The 25,660-nt window shown below is 38.9% G+C and overlaps 1 protein-coding gene across 4 annotated transcripts in view; it reads right to left on the bottom strand.

Moving 5' to 3' along the window:
• BPTF (bromodomain PHD finger transcription factor) overlaps positions 1 to 25,660 on the bottom strand; it is a 75,922-nt gene that overhangs the window by 12,087 nt on the left and 38,175 nt on the right. For all 4 annotated transcript variants that reach the window (XM_025196276.1, XM_025196277.1, XM_025196279.1 and 1 more), the window contains 19 exons: positions 25,394 to 25,525; positions 24,698 to 24,827; positions 23,347 to 23,482; positions 21,911 to 22,165; positions 19,116 to 21,543; positions 15,655 to 15,779; positions 14,553 to 14,681; positions 13,581 to 13,731; positions 12,776 to 12,899; positions 10,906 to 11,158; positions 10,449 to 10,610; positions 8,860 to 9,011; positions 7,517 to 7,640; positions 6,719 to 6,945; positions 5,745 to 5,967; positions 4,578 to 5,473; positions 3,326 to 3,408; positions 1,496 to 1,721; positions 1 to 89 (listed from right to left, as the gene is read on the bottom strand). The exon at positions 1 to 89 is cut by the window's left edge and continues 333 nt beyond it. In XM_025196276.1, coding sequence (XP_025052061.1) covers positions 1 to 89; positions 1,496 to 1,721; positions 3,326 to 3,408; positions 4,578 to 5,473; positions 5,745 to 5,967; positions 6,719 to 6,945; positions 7,517 to 7,640; positions 8,860 to 9,011; positions 10,449 to 10,610; positions 10,906 to 11,158; positions 12,776 to 12,899; positions 13,581 to 13,731; positions 14,553 to 14,681; positions 15,655 to 15,779; positions 19,116 to 21,543; positions 21,911 to 22,165; positions 23,347 to 23,482; positions 24,698 to 24,827; positions 25,394 to 25,525 — 6,045 coding nt within the window. The remainder of the gene's footprint in view (positions 90 to 1,495; positions 1,722 to 3,325; positions 3,409 to 4,577; positions 5,474 to 5,744; positions 5,968 to 6,718; positions 6,946 to 7,516; positions 7,641 to 8,859; positions 9,012 to 10,448; positions 10,611 to 10,905; positions 11,159 to 12,775; positions 12,900 to 13,580; positions 13,732 to 14,552; positions 14,682 to 15,654; positions 15,780 to 19,115; positions 21,544 to 21,910; positions 22,166 to 23,346; positions 23,483 to 24,697; positions 24,828 to 25,393; positions 25,526 to 25,660) is intronic.

Raw genomic sequence — 25,660 nt, 5'->3', positions numbered from 1 at the left:
GCTGCCGCCGCCGCTGCAGCAGCAGCAGCAGCTGCCTGTGCTTTTTCTTTTTCTTTCTTAATTTTCGTCAGGTCCTTCTTTAGCTCTTCCTAAAGCAGATTAAATAATTCAAAGAAAATGGACACCTTGTGAGAATATTTCATAACAGGGTCAGAACCCAGCCCCAAATCCTGCTACATTCAAAAGAGGAAAAACCACTTACGTAATTTAAAGTGCAAAACCCAAGATTAACACAACCTTAAAGAGAGGTGTCTATCAGTAATCATTGGATAAGTAACCTTCTTTCTAATTCTATCATAAAAGACTGTTGAGAAGGCGGAGTGCAACTGGTTAATAAATAGACCAGATAAAGAAAAGCAGAACCATAGGGTGGAGGCAGCCTTCAAAATTAAAAGAATTATCACAGAGGTTTCGGGTATTTTATTAAAGTAGTAAAATTAATAGTTTTCTATTAATGGAAACTATGCCATTTGGATTTGAAATAGTGTGCACAGAACTGTTAATACAGAAGTACATGGCCATATGGGAGATCTATTTTCAGTTTGTAGTCGGTGTTGGTTACTCCTTGGGCAGGTAAAGGGTGATCTGAGACATTTAACAGCAGACTAAACTAGTGTCAAATGGCACTGAAAAAAACAGGGCACAAGATCTTGTGTGAAAAGCACTGGGTAACAATCTTTCAACTCAATACCATCCCTCAGAAATCTCATTTTTGCATCTTCACTGTTTAGTGAGACAGTGGGACAACTCCCACAGCAACTGGAGAACTCTGACACGTGGTCACTGGTGGCAGGTATAAATACCATACTCCAAATTTTCCAGCTCCTTCAACTTTTAAGTGAAGAAGAAACTCTTTGTTCAAAATTCCCTTTCACAGTTCCAGTTCCAGTAGCTCACCATTTCTAAGCTCTCCTGAGAGTTGATTGAAAAGAGTTCATAAAAACTGAGCGGCATTTACCTGAAATTCCTTCATACATTTTTGTTGCAGTGTCTCACCTGGAGATCTGATGCCCTTAGAGAGAGCGAATACAAAAGGAACAAAACACAGCAAGCCCTAGAATTTGCGGGGACCTACAAAGAACACCTCTAATCCAGATCTTTCCCTTCCTGCAGAGATATCACCCTATTTGTATAGAAAACTCAAATGGGAATGGAGTGAAATGGAACCTATTTCCTCTGGAGGGAGGTGAAGGTACAAGAGGAAATTCTATTCCTCCCTCACCCCACACATACATCTTACAAGTTGATTTTGTTCAACGAGACACAAGATTGAAAGTTTTGGCACACTGACTAATATGCCAAAACTATTTCAGGGAACAGCAAGAAACAGTGAGATAAACATCAGAGGCATAAAAGGAAAAGATACACCTGCACCGATCTGTGTATGGGGAAACCAATTCCTCAAAACCTCAACAAATAAGCTGGTAAATAATTATGGAAATATTTCAGCCAAAACAAAAAAACCCCTCTGGTCATTGGGAGGAGCTGCTCTTACCTGCACTTCAATTTGTAGGTCTTTGTCCAGAAGTGCTCTTTTTTTCAGTATTTCAGCTTTCAGCTGTTCTTTGTGTTTGAAAAGCAGAGCCGAGAGCTTGGTAGCATTCTGTTTGCTACGCTTCTGCTCTACACTCTCTTCTCGCTTCCGTTTCTTTGCTGCCTGTTTTTCTTCTTTATCTATCTTATCCAAAATATACTTCATCACTTGGTTACACACTATCATTCTGGGAAAGGAGGAAAAAACAGAACACTGTGCCATGCAGCCTTGTTGCCTCTTACAAAAGTAATAATATTTCATTATTACAGTCGACACATCACAGGGTCTACTATTACATCTTAAAAATGGTAGTTAAAAGATAGATTTGGTTATACTAACAGAATTTGTTGGACTAACATCTCACAGGAGCATTTTATCTGTTTAGACAAAGACAGACGGACATGGCTCTGGTTAATATGGCTCCAAATATGCCATATGATGGTTAAAGAACTGGCAAACCAGGGCAAGGGGTCGGACTTGACCCTAGCATCTATGAATCTATACCCATGGGACATTCAGTTTGGGATATGGGATACCCAGGTCGAAGTCCCTGTTCTGTCCCATTCAAAGAAGAGTGAGAGTTTCCTCCCGTCCTATCAGAAGTGACCAGTGAATCCTGGGCCCAAAAAAATCCTTCCTGAATAAAAAAAAAATAAAAAAAAATCATGTTTTAATCAGAAAACAGATTCTACTTCTCAAAACATTCAAAAAGAGGTTTTGCATTCTCCTACAGGATGAAAAACAATCCTGAAACCTCTCAGGATGGTGCAAAACAGGCTCTTTGTTTTGCAGATAATTGAACTTTGCTGTTTTGACCCAAGAAAGTTGCAGCAGACCATTCTTCTCTATCTGTACAGAGCAATAACTCCCAGTGGTTTCCTCAGGAGCAACCCCTCATACCTTATGCTTCATCTGTTCTGGTCTTCTTTGCTATCCTATTGCTATATAGCCTGGTCTGTTTTGTAGTAGGTAGAGAAGCACTGCTACAAACTATGCTTTTTGGGGAGAGGAGGAAGGAAAGATGGCATTCCCAGGAACAGAGGTTGCTTGTCTTTTTAAGCACAAATTAGGATATTTCCAAAAATAAACTCCGACAAATGTTAGCCTTTAGTTTGTGTGTCTGTCGCTGACTAGTCACTTCATTCGTTATACTAGATGAATGGGCAATTAAGTTGCATAGTGCTATTTCTGTGCCCTGATGTGAAGACCAAGGAAGACTTTGTAGTAGTTCCCTTTGGCAGCTCTATTCACAAAATGACTGGATACCTGTGATTATTTAGTGAACTAGCTAGATGGGTAAAAAAAGTCAAAATGGCCATGGGAGAACAAGTGACAAGAATGCTCCAAATATGCGTTTGCCAGGTGTAGGCATGAAATCCCCACCAGTCTATGGAATAACAATATCTTCATTTCTCGCTACTATTAAAACAGAAGACAAGCTGCTGTCAAAAAAAAAAGGGAATGAAATTAAGAAACCATAACAAAGGAGATCCCAAACAAAAATGAAACAGGCATCGCTATAATAGAACAATCTTTCCATTTCCCTTTTGAGATCCCTCAAAGCTAGTTATTTATTTTGAATTAATAAGTGGAAACAAATCAACGTAAATTTGACTACAGTAGAGTCCAAATGCTCATTTATTAGGAACGTTATTTCTAAATTGTGGATTTGTCAACAACTGTTTATATGTCATTTGAAATCTCAAATGAAAAAATATCATAAGCAGGCTTTTCTAAATTTTGCTCAACAGAAAAAAAGGCTCCATAGCTAACAATGCATTGTGTGCCTACCTCTGATTTTCCTCTCGTTCAGCAGGGGTCAGAGTCTTTTTCTGCTTCAAGTGCTCTATCACAGCATTGTGTTTCATCACCACCTTGAGGACAACACAAAATCCAAAACAAAACTTGAAAACTTAAGCCAGTGCTGCTGACAGCACTTGGGGAAAAATGGTACACTTTACTTACTTGTTTAACTTTGTAAGTCCCATATTTACACTACTTGGGGGTTTTAAATTACAACTGGGAAATTCAATTTAATTTTACTATTTCTGGACAATGAAAGTTCAGTCAGCTTTACTTTTAGTCTGCTGCTCTTTGCTGTACCACAGGACTTTAGTCACGTGGCAGTGGAATGCTTGCTTTCACAACTTTTTCTTGGAATTTAAAAATACAATTAGGCTCTAAACTAGTGCTTTTCAACCTTTTTTCATTTGCGGATCCCTAAAAAACTTTGAACAGAGGTGAAGACCCCTTTGGAAGTTTCAAATGGAGGTACCGACCCCCTTGAACTGTAAGGGTGGGTAATCGCATACTTCTGATTGATCATAGTCATCTTCTGCAGACCCCTTAGACAGTTTGCAGACTCTCAGGGCTCTGTGGACTACAGGCTGAAAACCATGGCTCTAATGGTTTTAATAATATTCTAAAACAGGAGTTAATTAACTGAAGTTAGTTCTGATCACAAGATATTGTATACAAAAGACTCCACATTTTTTCTTGGTTTTTTGTCTTTCTTTTGTATTATACCCAATACACCTCTTCTAGTGTTCTTTCCTCAGCTGTCAACAAAATTACTGTACAAGCCCACCAAGCATTTGCCCTTGCATATACAACCTGTCTCCTCTGGACTAACACTGGGGCAGGATGACACCTTAGAAACTAACTTGTTCAGAGAGGCATAAAGCTTTTGTAGGCAGCAGCTTATGCTTCTGAACTTGCTAGTCTTCGGTACCATCCTGATCTGCCTTCTGTGCGACTTCAGACTAACACAGCTAACTACCTCTCTGGACTAACACTGAGAATATATTTTCCCAATAATCAATTACAATAAATTAAGACAAAGTGCTAAAAAGCTGTAAGCACTGCAGACTTCTCTTAATGGGCTGAACTAGCTTAGATCATTACAATGGTAAAAACCAATTATTTTGCAGTATCATTTAGAAAGGGAGAAAAATCAGAGACAATTCAGTTCACAACTTATCAACCTGATTAACGGCATAAGGTTACTTCATTTAAGGCATTCCTTTATTTTGGAGAACTTTACCTGTTTCTGGATAATGTCACTTTGATTAGAAGCTTGAAGGGTGTGTTCACGTTTTATTTCTATCTGCTTTTTCTTCTGCTGTTGCTCCCTGAGCTGCTGAACCCTCTGCAGCTGCTCTTGAACACTAGCTGCTTGAACCGTTACCACATTCTGAATTTGGTGAGCTTGTACAGGGCTTGTCTGCTGAATTTGAATAGGTAGCTGAAGCTTGATTTGCTGGGGAACACTGCCCTGCTGGGCCTGTATCTGAGCCACAACATGAGACTGAAGTTGAGAAAGAACCTGGACTTGTTGCTGAAGCTGAGGTACAGTAATAACCTTGGTTGGAGGCTGCTGAATCTGCAGCTGGGGGCGAGATGGAGACTGTACAGTAACTTGGCTTAAACTTTGTGTAGTTGGAAGGGTTTGGACTGAAGTCTGAACCTGGGATTGGGGTTGTTGCAGCTGAGCTTGAATCTGTACAGAAGTATGGGGCTGCATCTGAATAGGCTGTTGGGCTGTAGTCTGTACTGGGGCTTGCTGCAGAGCCTGGAGCTGGGGCTGAGCTTGAATGATCGTCTGCGGCTGACTCTGGACTTGAAGCTGAGACTGCCCTGGAACCTGGGTCTGTGTAGGAGAATGAATGGTGACTGGTGATTTAGCTGACTGTGTCATGACAGGCTGTGCTTCTGATGTGTCTGGAGACTGGATGGATGTTGGACTCTGAGATTCAGGCTGTGTCTGAACTTCAGGCTGAACTCCGGCCTGAGCAGTCTGTGGCTGGGCTGGAGGCTGAACACACTGTGTCTGTGCCTGCAGCTGGGTCTGCAGTTGATTCTGAGACTGGGGCTGAATTGGAGGCAGGACTGGTGTTGGTTGTGCCTGAGCTTGCGAGGCTTGTTTCTGTTCCCCTGTAGCTATGAAAGATAAAGAAAGTATTCTGTTCATTCCAAGGGACATGTCTATAAGCCACGTTAATTTGAAATATTAGGTTTTCTGCAGCTGACAAAGCAGTTTTCCTCCTAATGGCTTAATAGAGCTACACTGCTTCATCCAGAGCTTTAGCATATGATTTCTCAGCCTACTAAATGATCTTTAAATTAACTTAATAAAAGACATTAGCTGCCAACTATGTAAAATGACTCTGACTTAAAACCAGTGCTTTTTGTTAAACCCAAAAAATCCTACCTGATGTTGAAGTGGAAACTGTTGTAGTAGTAGTGCTGGCTGTAGTAGCTGCTGCTGGTAGCGGGGTGAAAAGAAACCTTTGAATTGTACCGTTTGGCATAGCTGCTTGCATTAGCTGTTGCCCTGGACCCGGTATTACAGTCATTCCCTGAGGGATCAGCTGTAACTGACCAGTAGTTTGTCCCTGTCCCTGAATTACCACAGTCAACCCTTGACTGCCACCCTAGGGGGGAAAAAAAAAGTTATTAATGCCCCAGTGGGATAAGCCTGTGAGCTGGGAGACCTAAGCTCTCCTGACACTGGAACAACAACGTCACAAATCACACCTCTGATGCTCGAGTTCCATATTGCATAACAAAGCGCTGACTAAAACATCCTAGCATTCCAGTGGCAGAATTTCAAGTCAGGAAATCACTTGAATTGCCCATAAAGGAGCAATGTTTCATGCCTTACAGGTTCATATCAGTTATATCTATTTTCAGCTGAATACTAAACTAGATCAGTGTCAATGACAGTTAAATTTCTGTCCATCAAGTCTGGCTAAAACCTTTAACAGAAGGGCCACAGTTGAATGCAACTTTGGGCATCTTATTATCTACCCCCCCTGACCCAAAAATCAATCTTAGAAGTCCCAACCATCAGTGCAGAAGATAATTCTTCACTTAAAAAAAGTCTTAGCTGCCTGTCAGATACTAGCAAACAATAAGATTTGAGGCCTGTTTATAACCAGACTGTCAGCATTGGAGAATGCTACTTCTTTAAATAGTCCTTGGATACCAGACACTTTCTCAAGATCTTTACTACAAACTGGATGGTGTGCTTACATGGATTTTCTTCAACTGAAAAGAAACCCGATGTTTAGTTAATGGCTTATTAGAGCACTGACTTCTAATAGAAGCACACTGTACCACGAAAAGCATAAAGAAATGCCAATAGTTTTACCTTTTATTTGGAAGCTGTAAAAAATGGTTTACCTGTCCTTGCGTTAGCTGTGTAAGCTGGGCCATGGTAAGTTTCACTTGCCCCTGTTGGGGACGAGGGGTTTGGGGAGTTGAGGTCTGGGGCTGTATTGGCTGTGGAGGTGTTCCAGGAGCTGTTACTGTCTTTTGTCCAGAACTGGAAGAAGCTGTGCTGGTACTAGATACTGCAGTTGAGACAGGCTGACCTCTGATTATCTGAGTCACAACCTGTTGAGTCTGACCTGCAAGAGCAAATATGTGATGTTAAAAATATTTATGTTCCAACGTGTTTTGTTTTTTTATTATAGCACACTAAACTTCAACTTCCTGTAATAGTGTGGTATGAAACATGCCAAGCAGGCACTCCAGTTTGCAAGGGAACATCTACCATAATTCGCTTTCCTGTGACACTGACTAAAAAATATGAATCTGAAAAATGTTTGATGTGATGTTTTTTTCAAGGAGTAATTAAGTCAAACCTTCTTATACAAATGGCCTTCATAATTTTGTATTTTAACTACTCAATTTTAAACATGGAGTATTTTAATAAAATCAGACTCTGAAACCCCATTCTTTGTATCCTCTCAGATGAAAGATTTGAGCTATTAAACAAGAATTTCACTCAGTAACAGCAATTAAATTAATAACCGATCTCAAGCTGTTTAAAAAACATCCCTATCTAAACAGTACCTGCCAAATACCAAGTTCTGAATAGAGAGAAATTTGGAATTGGGGTGAATGATAGAAAATGTTTATGGAGGAACAAACCATGGGTTTCACACACTGGAAGTTTTAATATTAAAATTAACCTACTGGCTGGAAGAATACCTTGCTGCACCACTAGTGGTGTTCGAATGATGGTCTTCCCTAATGTTGACTGCTGAAGTGGTGCCCTTATTACTGTCATACCAGGACGGAGCGGTGTCCCTGGCATTACCTAGAGGCAGCAAATGGAGAACATTTACACAGGTGTTTAAAAAAAAGCTTGCCATTAAAAAATAATGAGAAGCGTAAGAATAAAAAGGTAGGTTTAACCATTTACTTCTTGTGTGCCTTAAAGCTCACCAAAAAACTCTGCCATAATCACTCTCTTCCTAACAGGACTCTATGCTCTGAAGTTGTGTGTCAAGTTTCCCCATTAAAACTACTTCCCATGAGGTCTTACTGCAGAGACCAGCCTGAAGTTTTAAAAAGCAAATAAAAAACCCCTACAAAGAGCTCCTTCCAGATGTGTTAGTGTTGTTTTTGAAAAAGGCTGGCAGATTGGTGAAACCTGAATACAAGTTAAGCCTCCTCTTTAGATCAGCAACCAGCAAGGGGACACTGAATCCAGGAGTCAGATGAATAGGTATCAAGACCAGAAGGCACCAGTTTGACAGTCTGGTCTGACCAAGCATAGCATAGGTCAGAAAACATGACTCCACTGTTTCTACATTAAACTTGTAACCTCTATTACAGATAAAGTGGCTCTTTTGGAAAGAGATCCCATCTTGATTTTAAGATTTAAGGCGATACAGATTCCACCATGTCCCAGGGTTAGTTATTACCATAGCGTAAAAAAATTGTGCCTTTTTCAGGCTGCATCAAACATGTATTGTGCACATCAGGGTGTCAAACATACAGCCTGTAGGCCAGATCCAGCCTGCAGAGCCACTCTGGCCGGCTCGCTGAGCTGGGAGTAGGAGCTGAAGCTGTGCTGTGTCCCCCATGCCAGAGCTGGACCTGCCACTGTGTGCCCTGGGCTGGATATGGCTCACAAGGAGCCCCATGGTTTGGATTTGGCCCAGGGCACAAGGCAAGTTTCACACCACTGGTGTATACAATTTAAATGTTTATATGAAAAAAAAATTAAGAGTTCATTTACCTCATTAAAAGCCTATTTTAATATCCCAACATTCTATAAGACCTGCAATATGTTGAATAACTATCACAGCTTTTACCCAATCCAGTTTAGTTTCCAATACGCAGCCCAGAAATCTTCAATGCCATAAATGTCTATGATCATACAAAAAATGAGAAATATTTCTCAAAAGAGAAACTGATATATTCCTCCCTTAGATTAAAAATATATAGAAGATAATTTTGTTTGCAGATATGCTCTCATAAGATGCAATGTATTCATACAATAGCCCTTGTAAGAAACAGAAAGACATTACTTGTGAAGTTGTTGTTGTTCCTACAGTCCCTGTAGTGTTTGGCCGAATAGTTACAGTTGCTGTCCTTGGCTGGAATGAAGTAAATGTTTGCTGATTTGCACCTGTAGTTGATGGAATGATACCCAACACCTTTTGCTGAACTTGAACCATACCTAATAAAAGAAAAAGTAAGAATCCATTAATACAAGAGCTGTCGGTCACAATAATACACTAATGCTGAAGTTCAGTAAACCTCCAAGTTTTTAGAACACACCTTGACAGATAGGCCCACAAATCTCTTGGCAAAAATGTCATGTTCTACAAGGAAGAAACTTCACCACTTTTGGGAAATACAAATCCCTTTATCTTGTCAGGGCACTGACAAGTACTTTAAACATTTGAAGAAAGAATATTTCAGAGGCATGACCCTCCAACACTGACCTTTACAAAGAGGCTACTTCGCAATATGGTGCCACAAATGTTCTAACACAAATATTAGGCATTATTCTAGTCTTTCCTGCATATAAATAGCCTATAGGACCAGTTCTCTGTCTGTTTGAATTGCAGATCATGGGTAAGAGCACTCTATGCTCATGAGAAAGATCTACTCAAAGCTAGCAGTTTCTTCATAGATGAAGCAAAATGGACAGAGGCTCAGGTATGTTTAATAAGGGATATGAAACCTATCATCTCAAAATAAAAAGGAACCAACACTACTGAGCCCATCACTAAAACTGAGAACAGCAGGTTTTTGAGGTACAACTATTTACAATCATTAGTAGGCAACTGTCAGTCCTCTGGATCATGGTGTATGCCTAAGAGGTCTAGTCACCAAGACCTTTGATGCATACACCTAGGCAACAGTATGAAGGAGTGGAGGCTGCCCAAGACCTACCATCCCTCCTTTAGATCACTGACAAAGAATCCAAAGGTCAGATTGAATCCAGATATTCAGTGCCTCAATGGTTGTAGCTTCTGCCAAAGAGTAACAGATGAGGACTGCTGCCGACGGTCTAATGCCTCACTGAGGAAGCATTTCTGTCAGGGTGATGTCCCCAGCCTTTCTCCAACCAAGGAGTACCCAACAAGGCAGTAGGGGCTGGGGGGGAGGCACCCTATAATCACCTTACTCTGGAGGTTGCAAAATTGTAGTATTTTACAGGAGCTCCCTGCCACGATAGCCCCACCACGCTGCCACCAGGCCTTCCAGTTGGATGCAGTTTACAGTCATACCCAGGACCCTTACAACAATTCGTTATTAAATAGCTAGTTACAACAATGCTGTTACAACTGTTTTGCAAAATTCTGATGAATGCTTTTTTGATGTTTGGTTTAGAATTAGGTTCTTAAAAGACCTTCTGATTTAGGTTCTTTAAAAAAATAAATAAAATAAAATAAAAAAATCAGAGCTTCTAAATATAATTTATAGGAAGAAACCTATGCTTTCGTCCCTAAAAAAACAACTCTGATCATTTTGAGGGAGAGCAAAGGAAACTTATCCCCCCATTTAATTCAGAAAAGTATGTTTTATTTTACATCAAAAAGAATGTCAATGCCATATCAATTTAGCAAGTTGGAAGATGCATGCCAAGTCTATTTTCTTCCCCTACCTCCTTGAGTTGATGGCACATTGACAGCAACAATCTTGCTATTTGCAGGAAGTGGAAGCTTTGTTATCACTTTGCCTGCCATAGTTACTGGACTGCCTGAGATCTGGAACGTCTGTCCTGTGCTGGCAATGGTTGTGGCTGATGTGGCAGGAGTGCTGGTAGCTATTAAAGTACACGAAACAGTTAAGTTTCAAATCAAATAATTTTTAGTAGTGAATATGATTATTTCTTAAAGAAAAAGCTAATAAATTATTATAGAGCCACTTCTGAATATGCCACGTCATTTTACTTACATATTTTTTTAAAGGTTCACTATAAAAGTGAATTCATACAGAGAACTCTTCATTATAAGTTAATGCTAGAATTGGCACAGGTCAGAAACAAGCAAACAAACAAAAACTTTCTAGCCATTCAGAGTATGAGCAGTCTCTGAATGAAAGAAAAGCAAATAATTTACCTGATGAAGACTGGCCTTGCTTAACCCAAGTAGCAAAAGTCTGATGGAAGTTTTTGCTCTGCTGGAATGTTACTGTAGCTGGAGAACCCACTTTAGTAGTAAGTACAACTTTGGTTCCAGTGGGAACTGGGCCTGTTAATGGGCCTACCATAACCTTCTGCGGAGTGGAGACAGTGGTTGCAGTGCTGCTAGCTGTAGTGACTGTAGTGGCTGCACCTCCTGTGGGTAATTGCTTTTGTTGCTCCAGTCGTTTCTACAGAAGTTCAAAGAAAAACTCAATGAAAGTACATTTAAAATTAGCACATTCTGCAAGAAAAGTAAAAAAGATACGTTTTTTTTTTCCCTACTTAAACATAAGGCTGGCTAGAAGTTTCTAGAAATTAAATTAGAGGTTATTGAAGTAGAAAATATTACAGATTGCTAGCAAACTACTATTACTAATGTACAAATGTAGTAATGAATTTGCCCAAGTACTTCCCTGTTTGTAGATCAATGATTTCCATTGTGTTATAACAGCACAAAATATTACCTTTGTAGCATTTTTACAACACAATCCAGCATGTTTATTTAAAATAAAATTAAATTCAGTTTTCTCAGATGAGTAATCTGAAACATCTAAAAGGTAAAAAAGATTTCTCAACACAATAAAATCAAGTCTTTGAAATGCCTACTTTCATAATGGACACATGCATGTGCATCAATCAGAGAGAGATGCGAACCTACTACTACAAGACTCAATTTTTAATTACTACTGGCATCCCCAAGTTTAATTTTAATGGCAGCTGTATCTTGCCAGTGGCAGCAAAATATAAGAAAGCCAAGAAATTACAATTCTAATTTATCTTGATGAAGCTTAATCAAAATACCAAGATCTAAAATGTTCTTCCGATTGTAAGCCAATTTTTAGCCCACCAGGTTCAACAACCTTAACAAGCGGTAGGCCTTCTGTCCCTGTGACAGTTCTCACTGCTTTTTATTTGAGAGAGATAATTAGCTAAATAACGCCAACTACACTGACACTTTCTCAACATTCTGCAGAGACTTTTCATGCTAAGCATTTAGCTATTTGAATCTTGACAACACTGCACCAAAAATGAGTAAAACTGTCCACATTCCAGCATTTCTTCTTTTTCTTGTTACCTACAACTGGAAAGCACCAACGGCACAGACTATTAGAAAACAAAGTAACAGATGTTTACAGATTGACTAATGATTGGTATTCTGTTTTGTGCTTAGAGTATTTTAAAAAGTGTAACTATGATATTAAACACTAACAATGAGAAGTGCACTGTGGGTAGGGAAGACAAAAAGGAAAAATGAACCTAGAAGAGTTGGACAGTTCTCTCTAATATATTAAGGGAGCAAAATATGAATGTTTGACCAGATGCTGGAATTCTAAGTTTTGTAATCAGTAAATTAAACTTAAGCCTCCACAAAAACTCCCAGCTTTTGCTCCATTTTATCATGGGGATAAAGTCAAATCCATTATAGTCAGTTGTGAGCTATGGTTATTTTCCATCAGACAGGTCTCTCCTGGCAGCTACTATTTCATACCCTTCTTTCAGAAGGGAAGGAAAACATCTTTTTGGAGATTACCTAAATTTGGTATAGGAAATAGGAAGGCAATAATAAACAAGTTATGATGCAGAGGGTTGCATAAGAATACTGAATGTACTAAACGTAGCTACTGTTAAGGTTTAATGTCAGTGAGGTCTTTTCAGAAGGTTGAGTTCACATGGAGACCAGAAAACAATCATAATTATACATGAAAAACTCTATGAAATAGGGACGCATGATTCCCTATATTTTAATGCATGTAGACTAACAATGCAAACTTGTTGACAGGTGGGACTACTAATGGCTCCCCCACCTGCTGGGCAGCCAACCGTTGTTGTTTTAGCTGAGCCTCCATTTGGGCCTTGAATTCCTCGGCCTTCTTCTGGTCACTAACCTTAGCCTGCTGTTCAACTGCCTGTGCCTTTTCTTTCTCCACCCTGCCAGGAGATACGCAAAGAGAAAAAATTACTATTGCACGCACACAAAATAAAACCCCTATGGGCTTTCATTTTAGCCAGGTTGACTAATTAGGGTGAGCTCTTTGAAATATTCTGAAGTGAATGACTAGAACACCTTACAAAGAAACTATTAATAAAGATTGGGTCTATCACGATTTTGAAGCTAGAGCAATCACCATTCACCAACAGTAAAAAGCAGGATACATTCTAATAGAATCTAGGTGCTGTTAAGTCTTCTTCCACATGCTCCTTTCATGGGCATATACTTTGGCACTTTGTTCAATGGACATTCACACACTGCATTCAAACCACAGAATGACAGAACATGTTTACAGTTTCAGTTACTAATGTGGTTCTCTTGGCACGCAACATTTTCTACTTCCTAAATCAGTCAGACAGTTTGCCTAGTTGTTACATGCTACATTAACATAAAACTGATTCAGGCAAATCTATCAACCTACATAATACTTTGATTTCTGCCACCAGAAATACTCTGCTTTTGCAACTTTGAGTTCATGGATCCTTTACAAAAAGACACAGAAAATAGTAAGTGCAAGGCAGCTACCAAGAAACAAAACACTTTTTAGAAGCTATGCTGAAACATTCATCTCATAATTCATACTGCACACAAATCGCAATCCTTCATTCCTTTTAGTTTACCTTTCAGCAAATGCCCTGATTTCCCATAATTCCAATTCTTCCTCTGCTACCCAAGTTTCAATTATAACAGGGCCTGTTTGCTTTGGTGTTTCTGGCCTCTTTGGCCTTAGTGCACTTGATCGAAGGCCCTTCCTCTGAGGTGTTGGAGTTTCTTTAGGAAAAGAAGGCAAAAAACCCCACATGTTAAGCTCAACCATGAAATAAAGTGCAAATGAAAAATTAGGATGTATTGCCTTTTTAAAAAAAGTTGCAGGTTCTTAAAAACAGAAGCTAATTAGGGTAAGAGATTCTAAGCAGCAGAACTTCCACTGATTCCAGGCAACTGAAAACTTTTGAAAAACCTATCCTTAACTATTTAGCGAAGTTCTCTGAAATATCACTAAAGAGAGGGCATCTATAATAAGCAAGGAAAGTCTAGGAGCTATTTTAAACTAACAGAAAAGAGGACTCTGCAATACTATTACATTTTACAGAATCAAGATAAAACTATGCTTATGTCTACAGTGATAAAGATCTGAATGGGCATGTTTGTTTTGTGTTGAATGAAAACATACAGCTATTGAAAAATTCAAGGAATATAGATGTATAGATAGAAGTACGCTTGCATGTTGTTTTTTCCATCCTTGATTCAAAGTTAAATACCTTATATCATATGGTGGATTAGATATGGAGTGGAGTTCAAAGTTGTTATGCTTTTTAATAAAGTTAGTATGTCCTGCTTATAATGAAGACTTACTTATACACGACACCATTCATTTGGTAATTACGTTTTTGAAAAATCAAAGATCTTTTACCTTTCAATAGCAAATTTAACAAAAATCTAGATTAATTTGTTTCAGCACAATCAGACATAGAGTGAACACTTCATATCAAGCTGTGGAATCCTAGCCTTCCTTTTGATGGCCTGGATTAAGACAACAGACTGTGGCTGTTTCTGAAAAAAATATAGTAAGCAAAGATTTACAAACATACCTTTTGGAGCTTCTGGTACACCAATAGGGCAAATTATTTTTCTGATACAGTACTCTGAACGAATTCCATATGGGCCAACATCTCTCCGCTTAATTATTTCTGTAGTTGTAATTTCGGTTTCAGATGTTTCTACAATAATTTAGTGCCAAAATCATTATTAATAATAAAAATGACAAACAGAATCTATCAGAAACAGAAACTTAAAGGAAGTAGTAGAAAAAATAAATTTTATCTGCCATGAATTGCAGGCAACCCTAAAACAATTACTTGTGACACTGCTGTTTTAAGTGTCTGTACACACAAGCGTTGGTTTTTGCATCTGGATTTTGGCTGGGATGATTTTGCTTTGAGCAGGGGGCTGAACTAGCTGACCTGAGGTCCCTTCCAACCCTTGCTTCCTATGATTCTATGATTTTTCCTTGAAATGATATCAAGGCATATGAGCACACAACTCCTGACTTGTATGCACAGAATTCAGGCAAGGACAAAAAAAAAAAAAAAAAAAAAAAAATGCAGTGATTTGAAAATGAGAGGCACAAAAAACAAATCAAGGATCATCGCAATTCCTTTAGACTAAGCAAATAAGGACTAAGCAGCTAACGTTAGCCTCTCGGTGTTGCGATCGACTCTCGCTAACCAAAAACCAGATTCGAGTCAGCCAAAGACTGGAGGTGCCATTATCAAAACAGATCAATGATGATTCCAACACGGACCAATCTTGAATGTAGAAGACGACTTGGCTCCACCCCTGTAATGCAATACTATCATCAAAAAGAGGGGCAAAAATCAAGGTACTGCTGACTTCCCATGCAGCCAGGATTTTGCCCAGGGCAGAGGAGACTTTTTTCTGGAGCAAAGATGGTAATTATAAACTATGAATTTAGAAGCAAGTCTCGGTTAGATTTTCACAATAACCTAAACAGGAAATAAGATTGTTTGGTAAATCAGTTCAAGCCAAGTTGGTCAAACAACAACTGGTGTACCCCGGTTGCTATTTGGTTTAATTTTCAGCACATTAAAGATAATTGAAGATACCACTGGCATTCTGAGTCCAGCAAGGTGAACTGTAACTAAGCAAGCCAAAAACTGAACGCAAGTCTACCTGTACGTGTAGTTCCTCCGCCAGGTGGAGCTTTGGCAGCCATATCATCCCACCGTAAGCTGGCCCACAGTAACCTCAACATAAGGCTCACTCCAGCCAAAGATTTTACAGTTTGAAGTCGGTATCTAGAACAAGCCACAAAGAAAGAAAACAACAAATCACAGGATATTAGTTATGTTGTAAAATGAGAATGCAAAACTTGAATTTTTACCCAAACTAGTCTGCAGTTTTCTCCATTTTACCTTCACAAATGGGCATTTGTAATTCATTCAGTGCCTGCAAAACTGTTTTGTCTGCATACTACTTTTGACCTTCAGGAAGCTGTTTACTGAATTCAACAGGTAAATCGAGGCTATGTATCTGGAAAGCCCACACATACTTTACCACACAATGAGACAAACTTCTGTATCAAGCACCCTTAACTTTTGTGGCATTGTTCACATCTTGAATTCTCACATTCCCATCACCTGGCAAAAGGCATGTGGAAGAAATGCAAGTTTTAACGTTCTGAAGTGTAACCAAATAGGAAGTGTTTGTATTAGATATCCTACCAGGTCACGATTAGGAAAACTCAAAATAAAGCTTTCCACTTTTTCATCAGTAAACAAAATAGGACCATCTCTAGGATTTCTGTAGTAGACTTGCATTTAAACGCTCCAAATGGAGAAACACTAAACACTTAACATTACTTGAACCAAGATTAAAGTAAGTTGAAGAAGAATGCATATGACCTGTTTTGAAAGCGGGTGCAGCGAAGCACTGTCACCTGTTAATGGCACTGCAGAAGACCTACTGCTTATAAAAAGTTTCTGCAAGTTAATTCCTGTATGCGACAAAAAAAAAAAAAAAAAAGAGAAAAACCACGTGCAGCCTCCCTTCTCAAGTTGGTAAAGGGTATATGTGCACAGACATACCTTGTCTTAGGATGATCAGCTTCAGAAAAGACTGGGACTGATCAAACATTACTGATGCGGACAGGATTTTGTCAAAATGACTGGGAAGCTGAAGCAGAGTGGGAAAGGGACCGACTAAAAGTGCCATGCTTTGAAACATGTCTAAGAATGAAAACTTACAGGACTTAAATGGAGAGGAGAGGTAAAGAGCAGCACAGGATGGACAAGTGTGGCAAATCCTAAGCAACACCTGACAGCTTGGGAAGGATCCAGATTTAGATTTATTCAAAAATGGCTATTAACAGTAACTTCTACAGCTGGAAGGAGTTTACCTGAAGGTTACTGAGGAACATGCATTAGAAACCTCTCATAAAGGTAGCTGAGAAGTTAGCTGCATTTCTGCAGGTCCATGAACTGCAACAGTTTTTCTGCAGGAGCATGTAAATCCCTTCCAGGCACAGAAATGGACTTTGTAATTCACCTCTCTAGAGGAACAATAATGATGTATAACATATGCAAAATAATTTTGATTCCAATAAAATGTCAAAGCCTGTTCTTAATACTTAAAGGTTTTACAACAGTAGATGGTTTTCATGTTGAGAAGTAACTAGGATTTTCTGACTAAAGGACTGAACCTGCAATGGAAATGTTTTTTGCCTATTTGAGTGGGAGAATGACCATCCCTTTAAGACAGGGGTGCTCAACCTCTGGCCCATGGGCCAAATGCAGCTCATGGAGCCATGGCACCTGGTCTAAGGGGCTCCCCACAGGTCAGGATATTTAATGATGGGGGAGCGGTGCCAAGAAATGCTGCCGTCTCCTGCCCGCTGCCAAATTTCCAGGCCCATCAGGGCTAGGCCAGGTTCCCTTCGACCGCTATGCAGGCAGATTGGGGTCAGGCCATGCCGTCTTCCCTGCCACATTGCTGGATCAGGGCCAGGTCACACATGTCTCACTCCCCACCCCGCCACACAGCCAGATCAGGGCTGGATCTGGCCCACGGACTCTCAAGAGTACCATCCTTCCAGCCCCAAGTGAAAAAAGGTTGGGCACCCCAGCCTTAAGTCTAGTGTGGTCATCTGGAAAAAATATGAAAAATTATGTTTAAGCAGCAAGATTCACAATATACCATTTGGACTCATTTAGATCCAACTATACAAAGGATTTTATTTTCTTGTACTACAAAAAAAAATAAAAAAATAGCACACTCAAATTTCAGGAAGATTAGAAAGTTCGAGGGGGGAAAAGATACCCAAGCTAATTCACCCCAATGAAAAACACTTGCTTAAGTATGGTCATAGCTATACTGCATTAGATTACCTCTTACATTTCTACAAGCCATAAACATACATTTTAACCTTCACAGAAACTAGGTATGCTGAACTTTTTCCTTACCATTTCCCACTGTTGCACTTTCAACTGATGGCATTGCCAGCATAGTTTAGCTGCTATTGTATTAAGCATCACATCTAGTACAGACAAGGCCACCACCTAAACAAGGAACCTTATTATGTTCATATCAATCTTTCTCCACAAAACAGAAGCATACAGACCCAAAAGAAAATTTATACAAATGCAGGTGAGCCACGACCATGTTTAAGCAAAGTAGGCAGGGCTTCAGTCAAAACTATTTTGTTCAAACTGTTAAATTATTCCAGATGTTCACTGAGTATTGATAAAGCCAAGGCTCCACTTCCACTTGTCTTTAAACAGAATCAGTTGCAATTAAATCTACTTCTACTTCCCCTGCCCCACCTCCTACTTTCTGCAGACATGCCCAAACAATGATTGTGTTACAGTAAACCTGGCTAGGCTGCAACACTTCTTAAAATCTTGTTTGGATCTATCCAAACTGGAGGTGCAGCATTTATGCACACAGAAAGAAAAAATAACTAAGGGTATGTCTATACTGCACATTTTGCTGAGAAAAGATAGCAAACTAATTTGGTTGCTGGGCACAGTTTAGCCGTGACAGCACAAAGCTGTGGGAAGGCTTATTTACCCTACTGAGAAATAAATCGTCTCTACTCTACCTGCTAAGCCGTTTTGCTGGCCAAACTTTGGAGCGCAGGCACACTCAAAGCTGTTTTGCAGCAGCACAATCCTCCACTGCTGACTGTTACTCCATCTCGGAGCAGAGTCAGGCTCCTGCCACCACCCAGCAGGTAGTGGAAGGAGCGTGGGGACACAACAGCTAGTCAACCTCAGCCCATTCAGCAACTGGTGCCCTCATAGAGTTCACTTTGTACTCTGGCAATATAGGCTGTAGTGGACGTGGATAAAGCTACAAGAGACATGCTGCTAGGCACATGCTCTGGTGGCCTGCCAGTGATGGTGGATGTCTGCTGCCAGGTGGCTGATGTCTACTGCCAGAACACCAGGCAGCAGAGGACGCTTAGAGTAGGAAGCCATAGCTACGCAGAGCTCCATGCGCCTTTTGTTGTTTCAGTGGAAAAAACACCCTGTTTCAATATAAAAGCCAGTAAAAACACAATACAAAACAAAAAATGCTTTGTGTGAGCAACTTCAGCCCACCTCAAGTTTCTTTAAAAAGCTACAGATACGTACCTCCAAGTGATACCAAAAGTTGGTCTTGGGGATGGATACGGCCAGATATCCACAGCAGGTTTTGCATTGTAGTTGAAATAGGGAACCTCCCTGATACCTCCTTTCCTGGCCAACTTTTTTAAGTCATCGTTGGGTAAAACAAATATGCTCTTTTTACTGCTTTTGGTAACAAATTTTCTGTAAGATGGTAAGGCAGTTCCAGAACGAGCCTTTTTGGGTTTTGAAAATTTCATCAACTTCACTTTGTCTCTTGTGGAATATTCCTTGCTAACAGTCATGGAAGTCACTAGTGTGCCTTCTGGCGTAGTCAAAGAATCAGTGACAGTTGTTGTAACCACCGTTTTACTACGCTCCTGAACGGAGATGACATCAATGTTGCTGTCAGGGGTTGGCGAGGTTAGCTTAGTGACAGTGGTTGTGGTTGTTACAGTGGAAATGGCACAATTTTCTGTGGATGACACCACAGTTTGCTTATCATCTTTGAAAGGTGACAGCTCTGCTACTTTCAACACAGTTTTGGATTCCGTGGAAACAGTTGATGTTGTGGTGGTGGTTACCTCTGTAATAACAGTTTTTATTTTATTGTCGCCATTGATGCTGTCAACTTTGTTATACGTCTGCTGCAGGCCATTCTGATCGGTGAAGTCGCTACTCAAGCTAGATTCTTCGCAAGAAGTTACAGGTGAGGGAGCAATATTTTTGTCCTCAGGAGTTTCGGTTTCCATGCATTCTGCCTCATTGCCCACGTTGTTTTCTTTACAGAAAAGCTGTGCTGGCATGGAAGCACCGTCAAAGCCCACTCTTTCAGGAGAATGCTGCTTTTCGCCAGTATTTTGCACACATTTGGACACTTTATCTGGAAGCAGAAGATTCCCTGGAGATTCGTCACCTACCTCCATTGAACTCTGTGAACATGATCTAGTGTCCAAGCTGTTTTTTTCATTTGTGTCTTGCACGGTGATATCACCATTCATGAAAGGCTTCACAGAGGAATCTTTAAGAGTCAGTGGTTTTATTTCGTGTTCAGGAATGGATTTACTAATATTATTGACTTTTGGTTCAATATCACTTCCTGCCTTAGTATCACAGGAATCTTTCATTAAACATTCATCATTTGACAATACTTTAATCTCATTGTCTTTTCCATTAATCTGAAATGCTGCTGATTTATCTTTTTCTACTAGAGTCTCTGTTTCTCCACTCCTATTATTCTTTTTATCAGTAATACCTTTTAGATTCATCTGATCAAGACATTTGTTTATGGTACTTGCCTCTAGTTTCTGTTCCTGACATTGCTTTTCACCATTGGCTTCAGTAAGTTTAGAGTTCACCAAGTCATCACTAACATTTGTTCCATCCATATGCTCCGGAGTCTGACTTTCAAGTGTTTCTTCTGAAGTTAGCACAGTTTTTAATGGTTCAAAACTTTTACTGACTTGCTTCCGATTAAACAGGACCCTGTTTTCAGACTTACTTTCAGTGTTTTTCGGAGTAATATTTTTTCCCTCATCTTTGTGAAGGGACGCCGATTCAGAACAGCTTTTCAAGGCGCAGTTGTTTTCTGGATCACAGACTTGTTTTTCAGAATTTTCTTCTGGCTGTACTTTTTCAGCGATGGGCAAAGCATCATCTCCTTCACAGCCACTTTCAGTGGCCAGTAACGAGTTTTCACATACAGTCTGAGACACACTTGTATTAGGTAGTTTTTGTTCTGAGGTTTTTTCATTGTTTTCTGAGATACCGCAATTGTTCTTTTCTTCAGTATCTGTTTGTTTTAAGTCATCCATGGGGGGATTCTCAGTCATTCTCTCTTTAAGAATTTCTTGTTGTTGACTTTTATCAGCAGCCATAGGTTCAGGACGACTTTCTTTAGTGTCACTCTGTACTGAACTCTGAGTCTCAGAGCAGTGATCAGAGGCTACATTTTCTATTTTTGAGAGTCTATTCAAGCAAGGTAAAGACGGCTGATCTGGCTCATTGGTACAAGAGAGACTACTGGTTGGCAAGCAGTCCTGAAATGAATCTTCAGTTTGGCTCTTACCTGAAACATGAGCTCTATCTTGGAGAGAGATGTCAATCTGACTTCCTTCTTTTAATTTACTTGTTTGTGGCTCATTTATGTTTTTTTGTGGACTTAAAGATACATTGCCTATAGATTTAGCACTAGCCTCCAGCTTTATTCTTTCTAGACGCTGTTTTTCTTCCAGTGTAAACTGTTTTACTCTTCTTTCAAGCAGTCCATCTAATTTTGATGATTTTACTTTCCTTTTGTAGCAAGTCCTTAAATGAAAGCCCTGGCTGACATTGATTATATCTACTTTAGAATGACCATCCTCATTTTTTGTAGGCGATTCAAGTTTTATGTCATCCACTTCCATGGGTTCTTCTTTGATGATTTTATCCTTTTCACACTCAATGTCTTTTTCCACTGTGAACAATAAATATATCTGAATCAGTAAAACCAACTGGTAATGAAACAATATCACAACAACTACATACATTTTTACATTAAGTGTTAAGGCATAATCAGAAACATCAAGATTTCACAAGTCTCACTGTTGCAAAAACCCAGGTTGTACAAAAGACAGTAATTAAAACTACACAAGTGACTGCCTATTATTAAATGATTACCACATAATTTACAAACATCTTTGCCACAGCCAAACTCAAAGTTAGAAAGAATAGTCGGAAGATTTCTTGCGTTTTTACATTGTATTTTATATATGGATAGCTTATGTGGCACATATAAAGGCTGAACTATTTTCAGATGTGAAAAGTGTCTATATTTATATTACCTTTGTCTTTCGCATGATCTAAGTTTTCAGAATTGATATCAAGTTTCACTTTTTCTTCATTCAGTTTATTTTCTTCCTTTGGTTGGACTTTCCCAAAAATGTCAGAAGTTTTTATTTCTGTTTGGTCCTTTGCTTGTCGATTCTGAGAATCTTTTATTCTGCCTTTCAAAGAATCAGTCTCTATTTTTACTTTTGTTGTACTTTTTCTTTTATCCAGTTCACACCGATTTTCAGTGGTGACATCATCATTCTTCGCTATAACAAATTAATGAGAAAGTTTTAAATATTTCTGCTTGCTCAGAGTCATGTATATTTTGTTGCGATGTTATAATTTTCTTCTTGGATTTTACAAGCATGGAGTATTTTACCTTTATGCTCTCCTTTCTACCAAATTAACCATAGTGTTATGGTTAAAATGCTAAAACAGAATCCATCAATTGAACAATACATTCAGTAAGAAATTAAAACAGTACATAAAAACACATGTGCTGTGAAGTCAACTCTTGCTCCCGCTGAAGGAAGTAGGAGGGAAAGAAGCAGGGAAGTTGCCCTATGGGAGCAGAGACAGGCTCTCAGATACGCATTTTAAAGAATAACTAGCAACTTTAGGGAACTGATTCAGAACCCTTTATAAAAAAACCAATTCTCAAAAGCACTAAGCACCTACCTTCTGTAAACCAGGCTTCCTAAAGGTTATTTGGATTGGGCTCCAAAAATTCATTAGTTACTTCCTGTAACTTTGGGTCTACATGTTTTAATTCCCAGATGGATATTATCCAATTGACTGATACTCTGTGCTTGATATCACAGTGGCTATCATTCAAATTGCTGAGACAACAGTAAACTACCACAGCAATTAGGTATGTAAAACTCAAAAAGGCAGCGTTCATTGTCTGTCTACAGTTAAGCACAGCAGAGAACCTGTATTTTTTTGTGGGTTCAGCAAGTCCACCCTACAAACTCCCAAAGATAATTTAGTCTCTGTAAATTCATCCACAATTTCCTAAGATATAGGAGGAATCTCAAGATTCCCAAGAAAACTGTTATTCTAAATAAAACTTCAGACGACTAATCAACAGAACCAAGTAAAACTTAAATTTGGGGGCAACTAACTGCATGAGAGCATTTTTCTCAAGTCTCCTGCAGAGAATGGTTTCCCCTAATGACTGCAAGCTATAGTTTAAGCTGTGCTTTCCATAGTCATGTATATTCTACAAACTGTCCTTATCTGATAAACTGAGCCAATTTAAATTCCAGGACACTGAAAATAGGTTATTTAAAGAAAGAGTAAAATCAAATCCTAAAAATGTACCTTACCTGGGAGTTTATTTAGAATAAAGCCTACATAGCTAGGACAATTTTGATAAAGTTACCTGAATAGGCAGTTAATTCAGATAGTACACTATTAATTCAAAACAAAGAAAATTCACACTTACTTGGTAGTAATTTTCTGTAATTGACATTAGTATTTCCGGGTAATTTAGGCACAAATCTATGGACGTGTGTTTTACTAATCCAGCTCCAACCACCATAGCCTGTTACTCTATATTCTTCTCCTTTTTGTTTCCAAACCTGTTAAACATGTTACAAACATTAATCCTTTTTAAAAGTAAGTAGTTTACCAAAACCTGTAAAGGAACTGGGCTTAAAGAGGAGGAAGCACTGCCAGATCACAGGCTACTTTGCACTTACACAGCTTTTTCATGTATATGTGATGTCAGGAAGAAAAGCAAAATGTCTTGAAATAAGATTTAAACACACACATCAATGATTTAAATGTGTTGGTTAATGTAATTTATGAGACCCTCCCGCTCCCTTCCTTATGTTCTTGAATATTCAAGGAACTCCAGATTACTGCACCTTGATTTAGCCACCTGGCAGTTTCAGGTTAGGTTTTTTTCATCAAATGTAATTGATAAAGGTCCAAATTTACTGTCTTTTTTAGGTGATACTGTAAAGCTTAGCGGTTCTCTCAGGTTTTCTTTGACGAGAAGACAAGAGACTGAGTTAGGAGAAGTTTTTTTGTGTTTTCAAAATTGAAAAAAGAAATCTCAACTGATTTTAATTTCCGGACAACAGTTTTATAACTGAAGTATTTACAAAAATTGTTTATGTACCAACACTGCTAGATGGACACTTCTTAAAAGCAGAAGGAAACAGCTATATAATGGTAGCTTTTAACTCATATAGGGTACCCTTTAAGGTGTGTTACCTAAAAGAAACAATTATGCAGACTCGGTTTTCTTATTTTGAAAAAACTGAGTCTTTATGTCTGTTAGTCCATAAATATGTCTGTTGCTATCTATAGTAGTCAGTCTGTCCAACATAAAAAACAAGTACTGCCTTCACCTGAAAGACTGATAAGCAGAAGCAAGCAACCCAATTCCATGATAAATTGCAATTAAGAGAGAACATAAATAGATTACTATTGTAATCTTTTTCATTTCACATTTCTTTTCACTAAAACTCAAGAAGATTTCTCTTTTCAAAGAATAACATTGTATTCACCTAGATATTAAAAGGGTTGCATTGTGTATCATAAATGAAAGTGTCAACTTGCTCCACCTCAAGTTGAGGTCCAGAAATAATGCCAAAAATTGAAGGCCAAATTCTGTCTAAGTATCTGGACAGGCTCTCAATGAGATTAAAGGGAGCAAGGCACATGCCACAAAGGGAGACATTTGGTTATTAACATCTTATGTCTGAAATTCAATTGTAAAAAGGACAAACAAGCAGAAATAAAGCTTTTCATTACTCCTCGAGATAAACTGCTAAACAGAAATGTACCTGATGTTTGATAGGGAAGGTATATTTCACCCAAGTAGCTTGCTGCATTGTTTCTTCCTCCTCCTGTTTTCTCTCCTTTTTTTTCACCTTTTCCTTTTCCTCTCTCTCAAGTGCTGTCATTCTGTGTAATCTAATACATGAAATTTGGGAAATATTAAATAGGTAGTATACTTCCATATTATGTAACAGTTTGAGAGCAAATTAAATAACTAACAATAGCATGCACTGCCCCTTTGAATAAACGTTAATATTTCAATTGAGGGGAAAAACTAGCAATAAAAAATTGGGTTAAGGAATGAGCTAACCATCTATATTTCATTATCACAACATCATTTTGGTGAGTATTTAAACTACTGCAAATGCAATTGATTGAAATAGTATTCAGTATTAGGAACGTTATTCCCACTCCTATGACAAGATGAGAAGCATCTCTCTTCACTGTTGCTTTCTTGGACTTCCCATTCATGTCACTTTGAGGCTGGGGCTTAGGCAACCTGGCTGAAGAAAAGGCCTTTCCTGAAACAAAATAATTCAACTAGGCATAAATGTCCATTGAGAATTTCAGTGTCAGGTGTTAGAAGAGAACTTTTCATTTTTAAGGGGCATGTGTATAAGCAGTCATGATTCTCATCGTTTTAGGAAATCTAGTGGATGCAGAACAGAGTACGGACGCTGAATTCATAAGGATTCTCTTACCTAGTGTGCCCCAAGGACTCCCGCCAGATTGGCAGCATGACAACTGGCTTAATTGCACACTCCAGTATTGCCAGAGCCAGTGCAAATTCTCTAGGTTTGCTACACATTTGGACAGCCTTAATCCAGTTAGACCTACATTTGAAAGAATACAAAATATACTGGGTTAATGCTTGTGCGCAGTATGTCAACAGGTTCTTAAATTAGACTAAGCAAGCTACATGCTGATGTCTTTATAAAAAGACTAGTAGTTTTAGTCATTCATTCATA

The sequence above is a fragment of the Alligator sinensis genome, unplaced genomic scaffold (genome assembly GCF_000455745.1).
Source record: "Alligator sinensis unplaced genomic scaffold, ASM45574v1 scaffold282_2, whole genome shotgun sequence".
In the NCBI taxonomy this organism is placed as follows: domain Eukaryota; kingdom Metazoa; phylum Chordata; order Crocodylia; family Alligatoridae; genus Alligator; species Alligator sinensis.
This window is presented reverse-complemented; position numbering and strand designations above follow the sequence as displayed.